General features: G+C 54.7%; 1 protein-coding gene across 1 annotated transcript in view; it reads left to right on the forward strand.

The window, feature by feature from the left end:
• SHANK2 (SH3 and multiple ankyrin repeat domains 2) overlaps window positions 1–11,319 on the forward strand; it is a 559,307-nt gene that overhangs the window by 203,767 nt on the left and 344,221 nt on the right. Inside the window, exon 12 of the mRNA XM_004383876.1 lies at window positions 8,732–8,872. Within this exon, the coding sequence (XP_004383933.1) occupies window positions 8,732–8,872 (141 nt within the window). The remainder of the gene's footprint in view (window positions 1–8,731; window positions 8,873–11,319) is intronic.

Consider the following 11,319-nt stretch of genomic DNA (forward strand, 5'->3'; position numbering starts at 1 on the left):
AAACCACGCCGTAGTAATAACCACAGTAATAAACAAGACCCCCTCCAAAACCACGCCGTAGTAATAACCCCGGTAATAAACAAGACCCCCTCCAAAACCACGCCGTAGTAATGACCACAGTAATAAACAAGACCCCCTCCAAAACCACGCCGTAGTAATAACCACAGTAATAAACAAGACCCCCTCCAAAACCACGCTGTAGTAATAACCACGGTAATAAACAAGACCCCCTCCAAAACCACGCTGTAGTAATAACCACAGTAATAAACAAGACCCCCTCCAAAACCACGCTGTAGTAATGACCACACCAATAGACAGGCTCAGTCACACTTGCAGTGATGGCCGTGGAGCTAACCTCTCCCTGGTGCTTACTGTGCGTAAGTACTGCTCTGGGAAAGTGCTCAGTCCCAAAGGTCACAGCCTTGAAAACCCCACGTAGCAGTTCGACTCTGCGCGCTTGGGGTTGCCGTAAGCTGGAATCAACTCAAGAGCAACTAACAACAACAACTGTTGGTGGCGCAAATGATTAAGCGCTCAACTATTAACCCAAAGCTTGGTAGTTTGAACCCACCCAGAGGCACCTCGGAAGGCAGGCCTGCCGATCGTCTTCCAAGAGGGCACAGACCCGAAAACCCGATGGAGCACAGTTCTACTCTGACGCACGTGGGATCCCGTGAGTCGGAATCGACTTGGCGTCTTACCGACAACTATACCTGCTTTGTTAATGAGGTCTAGGGACATTTGTAACTTGGGGACAGTGACCCAGCCAGTATTGGAACCCAGAAAGTTCAGCTGCGGGCGTTGCCGGGGATGCTCCCGGGTTCCCATGGAGATGTCTGGTGCTGGCTCTGGGCAGGGCACTCAGAGACACTCTTGCCCGAGAACCAGCTTCGTGGACTCTGTCAATCAGGGTCTCGGCTGCAAGTGGCAGCATCCGCTCTGGCTTGCTGATGCAGGAAGGGAAGGTTCAAGGATTTCGGGAGTTCTGAGTGCTCCAGGCGGGGGAGAGCCAGATCTGCAGCTGTGTGTTATGGCGCTGCAGACGCTGGAACTGCCCGCTGCCCCCCGGGCGTGAACTCGACACGCCTAGAGCTGGCCTCCTCCGACACTGGCCTACTCACGTTGCCCCTTCTGAATCAGCAGCTTACCGTGCGTTTGATGGGCTCCAGCCAGGCCGCCGGGGAAGCTGAAGGAAGGAGCGGGCGCTCCCACACTGGGCCAGCTGGACTTGGTGCGGGGAATTGGGACACGGGGAGGGCGGACTCTGATCCCAAGGGCAGCTGTGGTATAGCACAGCCTTTCCTGGGCTCCGATGGGTGCCTGCAAGGCCCTGAGCAGAGGTGGAGGGTGGCAAGTGGGGCAGAAAAGTAAAATAGCTTCTGGCCTCAGGTGACTTCAGTACAAGTGGAGAATGGGGCTGGTGGGTCACTCAGACCCTCTGTTTCCTCTTTTCAGGTACACCTAGTAAATTGCCTTGGGGCACTCAGCTAACTTTCACCTTAACAGGAACTCAGAAAAAAAAGAATGAAAGCTAAGAGTCACCCCTTCTCCCCCTCCTCCCGATCATTCACGTGTTCATTCATTCATTCACATCCAGAGCTTTAGGGAGCCTCTTCAGTTTGCCCTGGTAGGACAGTGATTAAGAGCTCAGCTGCTAACCAAAAGGCCTACAGTTCCAATCCTCCAGCTGCTCCTTGGAAACCCTGTGGGGCAGTTCCAGTCTGTCCTGTGGGGTCGCTGTGAGTCGGGATTGACTGGAGGGCAGTGGGTTTGGTTTTTGGTTTTCTCAGGACCCTGAAGTCTCCTCCAAGGGCAGGAAATGCCCGAGCGTTGACCGAGCCGGGGGAGCTTTGGGAAAGGACCAAGGACACTTGCCACTGCCAGAGTTAGCCAGAGAAACATCCCAGAGGAGGCAACCGCTAGAAAATAGCGTCACTGCACTCGGGGGGGGTCACGGAGGCTTATTTTTGACAGGAGTAGGGGCTCGGGAGATTGCCATGCTAACCGCTTTTAGAGGTTTTATTTTATTTTTATTTATTTAGTAATTGTTTACTGCCAAGAAGTCCAGGCACTGTTACAAATATGAATTTCCTTCCTCCTCACGGCCCTCCTGGGCGGTGGCACTACCCATCTCCCCATTTGACGGATGAGGAAACTGAGGCACAGAGATCGCACGACCTGCCCAGGGTCACAGAGCTCAGAAGTAGGGGGCTGGAATCCGACTCCGGAAGGTCTCTCTGTAGAGTGTGTCCACGGAGCCCCCACCCTGAGCACTCCAAACCCCCCTCAGGTGATCCCGCCTCCAGCGCTAGGGACAGGCTGTGTTATATCCATCTCCTCGCTGACGCACCACCCCTCTGCCCGTGGAGACGTGTGTGTTGCTGTGATGCGGAATAGGTTTCAGCAGAGCTTCCAGACTAAGACAGACCAGGAAGAAAGGCCTGGCAATCTACTTCCAAACATCAGCCACTGAAAACCCTACGGATCACAGGGGTCTGACCCACAACCAATCATAGGGATGGTGCAGGGCCAGGCGGCATTTCGTTCTGTTGTGCGTGGGGTCACCACGAGTCGGAGGGTGACTCCATGACAGCAACCAACTGCAACAACATGCCCATTTTACAGATGGGGAAGCTGAGGGCCAGGCCACGGCTTCCCGCTCCGGCTCTTCCCTGCGAGGGAGGTGGACTCATTATACATAATAAGCAGATGATTTTTCCCAGTGTCACCGGCACATCAGAGCCCCCCCACACCGGCATCTACATAACACCTGGTCTGCCCCCTGCCGGGATGTCAGCGTCTTGAAATGTTCTGATGTGCGAAGAGCCTTTTTTTATACGAGGAATGGAATTATTTTCAGCCCGTCGTCAGGCAGTTGTCGAAAGACACGGCAGATAAAGGGTTGCTCGAGCCTGGTGACTTGCGGAGGGGAGGATCGCCATGCTGGGGGGCCTGGGGGTGCAGAGGCTGTAGCTCAGGAGGTTAGCACAGGGGCGGTGGGGAGGGAGGTTCCAAGTGAGTTTCAGGCGTGTGAATTCCCGGGCGGCCAGCGCCGGTGTTGGGACGGGTGGAGAGGAGGCAATGGCTGCAGGAGCAGGCTAGGAGGCTGATCGCTTGGAGTTCATTTGGGGTGACCTTGTTCCTTCCTGGAAAAGAGCTGCCATCCACTCCTTCCTTGCACTTCTCGCCCGTCCACGGGCACAGCACAGCCCCTGACTCAGATGGCTGCTCGGTTGTCCTCTGCGAAGGGGGGAAGGAAGTGGGTGGGCAGTGGTTGAACAGATTCCCCCTTAGTGTCCAGGCCCCCGCTCCCTGCCACGGCCTCACCCCAGCCCAGCTCAGACCCCAGAAGTTCTCTGCAGTCTGTGTCTTGCCAGGAACTGAAAGCATCTGAAGTACAAACTTCTCGGCAGTCAGCAGGAATGTGGCCAACACAAGCTGGGACGCCGAGCAGGCTTCAGCGGAGCTTCCAGACTAAGATGGACTAGGAAGAAAGGCCTGGTGATCTGCTTCCAAAAATCAGCCAGTGAAAACCCCATGGATCACAACGGTCTGATCCGCAACCCATCGTGGGGCAGCGCAGGAGCGGGCAGCTGTTCCTTCTGTTGTGCGTGGGGTCCCCTTGAGTTGGGGGCCGCCTCAACAGAAGCCAACAACCAGGGTGGGCGGCGCAAAACCTCTGCCCCGTTTGTGCACTGGGGTCTCTGACATGCTCAAATTCATGACTGTGGTGCCGGGAGGTCTGGCTGTGTTGGGATCCTGGGCGGGTTGCCCAGCCTCTCTAAGCTTCATCCCTCACCCCGAGCCTTGCAGCTGGTCTTGGGGAGCCCCTGGTGGGAATTGCACATGAACGTTCCAGCCATCTGAGATCCCCCCTTGGGATGAGTTAGTTGGAGGAGAAGGTCTCTGGAAGCCTCGGAGAGAAACGGGTTCTGAAATCCAGGCCTCCACTGTCCTTTTTTTTCGCTTAACCCACCAGCTCTCGGTTGTCTGCCATATCCTTGGAGGTGGAGATAGGATTTGTTCATTCCCGGGGGTCTGCACGAGGTTGGGGTTAGGATCAGCAAGCGAGCATCTGCTTCCCTTGACCTCAGCCTCGGCCTCTGCCACCCCATCTTTCCGGAGTGAGTGCTGGTTTCGTGGTTGGAAAACGAGGGAGCTGATGGCTGCCATCTCCCCAGGGCAGATGGAAAGAGTGGCACCTGTGGGCTGGCCGCACGCAACAGCTGACGCTGGGCCTGGCACTCAGAGCAGGCTCGTGCTTCCCTTTAACACGCCCCAAGTGTGCGGACCTGATGTGAGTGTGAGGGTCGGCTCAGAACGCTCCTGCTGGGCAGGTATCCATGCAGAAGTTCCTCCCTCCCGCCAGCGGACGGGGCTGAGTGCACTCAATCCAGAAGTGCTGCTGTTCTGGATTGCTGCTTCCTGTGAAACAAGAAGACCGAAGAATTGACGCATTCAAGGTGTGATCTTGGTGAAGAATATTGAATGTACCACAGACTGCCAGAAGAGTGAATGAACCTGTCTTGGAAGAAGTACAGCCAGAACACCCCTTAGAAGCAAGGATGGCGAGACTATGTCTCACATACTCTGGACATGTTGTCAGGAGGGACCAGTCCCTGGAGAAGGACATCATGCTTGATAAAGTAGAGGGTCAGCAAAAAAGAGGAAGGCCCTTAATGAGATGGATTGACAAGGTGGCTGCAACCAAGGGCTCAAACATACCTCCCATTGTGAGGATGGCACAGACTGGGCAACATCATCCTGTTATAAGGTCGCTATGAGTTGGAACCAACTTGACGGCACCTAACAACCACATGGGTCTCTGGTAAACGTTCCCACTTCCAGAAAAGTGTGGGCCGGAGCTCAGGGTACACAGTGCCCTCCAGGAGCAGGTGGCTGTGTGTGTCAGGGTGAATGTGTGCTTTTGGTGCTGGGTGTTCCCACCATATTAGTAGGTGCTTCTGCATCGCCAAGGAAAAGAGACGAGGCGGACGAAAGCCTGTGTCGGAAGCACAGAGGACATAGATTCGTAGGTGTGGATCCGGAGTGGGCATTCACCTCCAGGCCAGGGAGGCCGGCTGTCTGGGCAGACGTGTGGCCTCATTGTGAGAGCTCAGTGTGCAGATACTGAGTTCCCTGTCGCCAGGAGTAATCAAGGAGAGCATGCCTGCCACCTGACAAGAACGCCTTAGATGATGAAGAGGGTAGTGCCAGGAGTGGCCCACCTCCCTCGGCAGGATTTCTTTGGGGTTGACAGAGGCCCCATGACCCGGCCAGTGGCCTGGAACCCCACAGCTGGGCACACAGTGGGCCGGCACACATGGCTGAGGAGTCTGACTGAGCTGCTATTCCTGATGGCTGGGAGTTTGTGACTCAGCTTCCTCTGAGTGTGGATTGGAAAACTTGTCTGCTTATTAAGAGAACTGGCAGTATCTAAAACAGGAATCCGATCCTTGTGACGCAGATGGTTGAGCACTCAACTACTAGCCGAAAGGCTGGCAGTTCAAACCCGCCCAGAGGTGCCTGGGAAGACAGGCCTGGCGATCTGCCTCTAAAAGGTCACAGCCTTGAAAACCCTATGGCACAGTTCTGCTCTGGCACACGTGGGGTCTCCATGAGTCAGAATGGGCTTCCCTGGGAATCCTTTGGAGGGAGGGGCATTTCCTGGGCTTCCTCAAATCATACTAGGCGCAAAGGCTTATCTTGTTTCTCTACCCTGCCCCCCAAGGGGCTGAGAACAGTTCCGGGACCTATTGTGTCCTGCCATTGCTGCACCCCATGGTGGCACGGGGGAGGGGCACACAACACCGTGTGGAAATCGGATGGAGCTGGGGTGTGGAGAGGGGTCCACGAGGCAGAGGGAGCACCCGGGGAGGGGAGCTCTGGGATTCCTGGGGTGGAGGCAGCCTTGTTTCCCAGCTCTGCCCCCACTGTGGGCAAACGCAGGAGAACATGCTCCATATGGAGGCACCGTGGAGGCTTGGGCTTCCCCTCCTGCGCCATTTGTAAACGGGCTGCGTCGCCGGCATGGGCTGGGGTGCCTAGTTCTGTGCTGATGTCCATGGTGGGGGGCCCTGTCTTGGCCATTCGGCGACCCCGAGGGTGGAGGGAAGAAGGCTCCCTCACGCTCCCTGCCTCCTTGTTTGGAGACACAGTTCCACGGCGACTCCCAGGGAGGCTGTGTCTTCCCCAGGAACTGTTCCCAGGCAGTCCGCCCAAGGTCAACGGCGCCAAAGATGGCGGGGCGCGCTTCCCTTTGGCACGGAGGCCACGCTCCCCCGTCTTCTGTCGGCAGGGAAGGCAGCGGCGCTGGAAGGATGGCTTGCCCAGAAATTTGGCTCGACGAGGCTCTGTGCTTTGGGGAGGGTGTCGTTCAAGGACAGATGGAGGGAGAATGAGCATCGTCAAGCCTCCCACGCTCCCCGGGGCTCCTTAGCTTTGGTGAGCTCTCTGGGCCCACGTGGCAGGGCATGTGGCTGACCGGAACCCCGGCCTCTGGAGGGGCGCTAGCTTTGACCACTGCCTCTGTGGGGTCCCCTCCATTCGCCCAGCACTCCCCAGCGAGGGCGGGACCCCGATGGACTAGACACCTCAGTCCTGAAAGTGCCAGCGAGCTAACCCTGGAGGAAACGCCTTCCCCTCTCCCAGCAGGAGAAGAAGCAAGTGTATCCTTGTTGACAACACTGTGTGCCTGAGAGAGAGTCTTCTGGAAGCTGGCCATCTTGCCCAGAACCTCCACGGAGCGGCTTGGACCGGAGTGCAAGATGGCGTTGTCTTTGGCGATAAAACGTGTCAGCAGCAGAACCGTTTCTGAGTGCAAGTCTTTGAAGTGACTTTATCTCTCTCTGAGTTTACGACGTAGCGTGGTCCAGGGTGGTGTAAGCAGTGCGTGCCGGACTGCTAACCTAAAGGTTGGCGGTTTGAAGCCACCCAGCTGTGCTGAGGAAGAAGCTCCTGGCAGCCTGCTTCCGTGAGAATTGGTAGTTGCCTTTGAGTTGATTCCAGCTGGTGGCAACCCCATGGGTTACAAATAGAACTCTGCTCCATTGAATTTTCTTGGCTTTATAGAAACAGATCGCCAGGCCTTTCTTCCGTGGTACCACTGGTTAGGTACAAACCACCAACCTTTAGGTTAGCGGTCGAGTGCAATCTGTTGGTATCACCTTCAAACCTTCCCATAAAGATTACAGCCAAGAAAACCCTATGGAGCAGTTCTACTCAGTAACATGTGGGGTCCCCATGAGTCAGAATCAGCTCAATGACAACGGGTTTGGGTTATTTTTGTTTGTTTTATGGTCAAGGGAGAAAGTCACACAGAGCGGAGTTTAAACCTATCTGTGAGTTGTGTGATTTGGAGGGCCGCTTTCCTCATCCGTCCTCACTTGGGGCTTGTTGTGAAGGGGCGTTGGGTGAGTTCAACGAGAGATTATGCTTAAACTCTCAGCAGAGACAGGGCACACGCTCGATGAATCAGTCGTCAATCGTCATCTTCATTCTCACCAAACCGAGAGACGATTTGGCCAGGCGTCCAACCATCCTGAGCATTCCGACAAGGAAAACCTCCCAGCCCTTGTGGAAGCCAGCCTTCTCTTTCTTACTCCGCCATTTCTGTTGACACATAGTATGCCGACCATATGGAATTCCACTTAAATGTTCCTGTTGCTTTTTCCTCATCTCATCTTTTTTTTTTTTTTAATTTCGGAAGCAGTTCTCTTAGCAACCAAAAAAAAAAAAGCACAGTTTAATTACAGCCCGCGGGGCATTCAGAGACAGAACCTCGCTCCCTGAGCCGCTCCACTTAGGTTCTGGGAAGACCTTTCTCCTGGTGTAGGAGACCCATCTGCTGCAAAGGATACCAGCGTGCACCGTCTTTTTGTGTTTGCTTCACAAATGCAACTTTCTCTGTGTCCCAGCCGTAATCTTCCCTTGCTTCTCCAGACTTCTGTCAGGGTGGGAATGCTCGAGAAGCATACATAGCAGCTGTAGAGATGCTCCTTTTGATCAGAGGCATGGAATCGGGCAAGGCTGGGTGGCAGCTGAATTGCTTTCTTATTTCTATCCCTTTAAAAAAAGAGGGGGGACAAATCCTGTTTTCCCCAGTGTAATTACCATGAGGGGGGTGAGCCAGAGGAGTAATTGCTGCTTGTGTTCTGATCCTTTGCAAGGGAAATATGGGTCATGTTCGGGAATTCCAGAATGCTGGCATTGTCTGCCAGCTGAGCGTGGGTCTGGTGTGCAGCTTATCTGGTGCCTGGGTCCCTCTGGACTTCCTCACTCTCTCTGCTGGCTGACAAACAGCATTCAAGAGCACTTGACGGCTGCCGAGAATAAAATACAACTCGACACAAAAGCACACGTGCGTTATATTTAGCCAGAGGCGCGGTTAGCAGAAATGCCCCCTGCGCAGCCTGAGTTATATCGGCTGGCTGTGGCTCCAGCGCACAAATGACTTCAAGAGTTTGCTCGCTGCCCGCCCGCCGGCTGCAGGACGCGTGCTCCATCCTCGCCCTCCGCGGAGCCTCTCCCGAAATGCACGGATCACAAAGGCTCACATGACGAGCGCTGTGAGAGCGAGCAGGGCTTTCTTGCAGCTCCTCTGTAAGCACAGTTGGTTCCCAGCTGACAGACAGAATATGGGGTGGGCTTTGTCACCCGCACGCCGGGCCTGGCGTGCCCAGCTCTCCTGGAGACTGCACGGTGCCCAGACGCCCGCTGCTGTTGCTGCCAGGGTCCACGCTGCTCCGGCGCCCAGGAGCGGGGCCACGCTCCTTGCCTTCCTCCGCTCGGAGAAGGTTATATAATGAGCAGACCGCTGCCCAAGTCAGAGGGAAAATGAAGTCTTTGTTAAATGCCTTCACCAAGAAGGAAGGTAAGGAAAAAGCTGTCGGGAGCTGGAGCGGGTTGCATGGGAACCAGCAGCTTCTCACTGCTTCTCGAGGCAGAGGGGCGAGTCCAGCGCCTCCTAAAATTGCCGTTTGCTCTTCCACAGCATGTTCGGATGATCATTACTTCTGGTGCTTGGCATGGTTTTGGTTAGTCTTTGGTATTAAGGCAGTGGAAGGGGCCGTTTTATGTACGTCTGCAGCCCCTTGCAAAATTGCATTCCAAGCGTAACTCCATGGGAACTGTGCAGGCTAAGAACTAAGTCTTAGGAAAAATCAAGGAAGTTTCGAGTGTGGTCCGGCCATTACCCCGGGGGGCTGCCGAGCACTTTATGAGGAAGGCTGGGATACCTTGCTGGCCGAACGCATGGAATTGGCGGCTGCGTCCAGAACCAGTTCTCAGCTCCTCTCCGCTCTCCCTGAGGTGGCATTTGATGGGGTGGCTGGGAGCCCGAGGGTGGCAGGCTTTAAAAGTGCATATGCTTTTTGTCTTTCCTTGTGGGATTTTTATTGTGGAAAAGAAAATGTATAAATAACGCATGGAAGATGGCTAAGAAGATATCCACCCACTTGGAGTTTGCAGATTGCCTGCAAGAAGGAAACAGTCGGTGGAATATTAATCATTTTTAGACAGGAAAAGAGTTATTTTTAACCCTTTTCACAAAATCAACATTGTCATGGATGGTCCCGATTGGGTGGCTTGTCAGACAGAAAGCTCCGGTTTGTGAAACCAGAAGGCTTATGAAGATGTTACTTTAAAGGAATCAGGAGGTTACTTTCCAGCCCCAGCCCATTGTCAAGTAATCATCAAAGAAATTTCCAATTCAGTTGCACAGGAAGCTAATTTAATAGGAATCTTTGTAATTAAGCGAGATAATTTTCATTAAAATGTTCACCCTAATGTCACCCAAGTGATTCCATTTGAGAAAGTCACCTGGCCCTCAGGGAAAAGGTATTTGAAAATGTTCTAGCTGTTTGATCCCTTAATCCCCCCAAGGACCCCTCCCCACGTGCCCACTCATCATGCCTCCACTTCTAGGAAGCCCTCTTCAGCCTGTTATTCAGAAGTGTATATTACAGTCTTCATCTGTACTTATCTTCGTATATTATTCACTGAAATTCGCCTTCCGGAACTTCGATTTTTATGTTCCATGAATAGTGTGTGTCGGGGCTTATGGGTGTTAGGTTGCTTCTGCATCTGTTCTATTCTTTCATGGACTTGTCTTCCCTAATGAGTTTCTTCCAGCAATTGGTAGAGGTCCCCCACTTTCCGTTAGGGGACTAATACCTTATCCGTTATGCCAGTTGGGAAAATAGAATTTGCTGTATTGTTGGGGGGATTAGCAGCCTGGGCGTGAGTCTGCGGTCGGAATTCCAGCGGTTCCCTGTGGCGGGAGTTTCCTTGTGTTGGAGCTGGTGTTTCTTCCCGGTGCTGATGTGAGCGGGGGCCCTCGTCGAGGGAGGTGCCCCGGGGAGCCCAGGTGCTCTGGGGCTGCTTTGACCGCAGGTGTCTGCTGGAGGACTTGGCTCTGAGCTGTGATACAGTCCTTCCAGCCAATCATCTCTGTGAATGGAAGATAATGGCTCTCTAGGATTGTGGCATCAGCAGCCCTTTCCAAGGTCATCCCACCCCCTCTTTGTCAGGCAGTTCTCTGCTCTTCCAAAAGCCGCTGCCAGTTTTCAAAGCCGAAATGAGGAGCCCTTTCCCTGATTCCCCTGTGGCCTCGCTGCGGAGTCCGAGGGCCAGGCTCCCCGGAGGGCAGCTTGTGTGATCCGGAAAGAGGCGTCTGCTACGCCTGCGACTGCCTCTTCTCTCTCTTAGCCGGGCTGGTGCCGTGTGCGAACTCGTTTTTCTCTGAGAAATTCGGAGCAGGATGGAAGTCCCAGTGGAAGAGGTTTTGCTGCTTACGGGTGCGTCTTCCCCCAACAGAAAGAGCTCACTGAGGCAGCCGAATGAGAGGAGCCGATGCCTCCCAGGGAAGAATATTACCTCCCCACTGTGGCTTCCCACAGCCTGCCAGCTGTGCTTACCGGCAGTCAGAATCCAGCTGTGCTTCCTTGAGACCCACGTGTCAGGGTGGGCGGCTGCCCCATGGCTGGGCCCTTCTCTGGGGTCCCAGGCTGGCCCTGCATGGAGGGTGACAGGGACACGGGGAGTGCAGTGGGTTAGAGCTCTGCCTGTGCCACCTCTGTCCCCTGAGCTCCACCAGGGCCACCTCTGTCCCCCTGAGCTCCACCAGGGCCACTTCTGTCCCCGTGAGCTTCACCAGGGCCACCTCTGTTCCAGATGATCTCTACCAGGGCCATGTCTGTCCCCCTGAGCTCCACCAGGGCCACTGCTGTCCCAGATGATCTCTACCAGGGCCACCTCTGTCCCCCCTGAGCTCCACCAGGGCCACCTCTGTCCCAGATGATCTCTACCAGGGCCACCTCT

Source organism: Trichechus manatus, unplaced genomic scaffold (genome assembly GCF_000243295.1).
Source record: "Trichechus manatus latirostris isolate Lorelei unplaced genomic scaffold, TriManLat1.0 scaffold00113, whole genome shotgun sequence".
NCBI classification, from domain to species: Eukaryota; Metazoa; Chordata; class Mammalia; order Sirenia; family Trichechidae; genus Trichechus; species Trichechus manatus.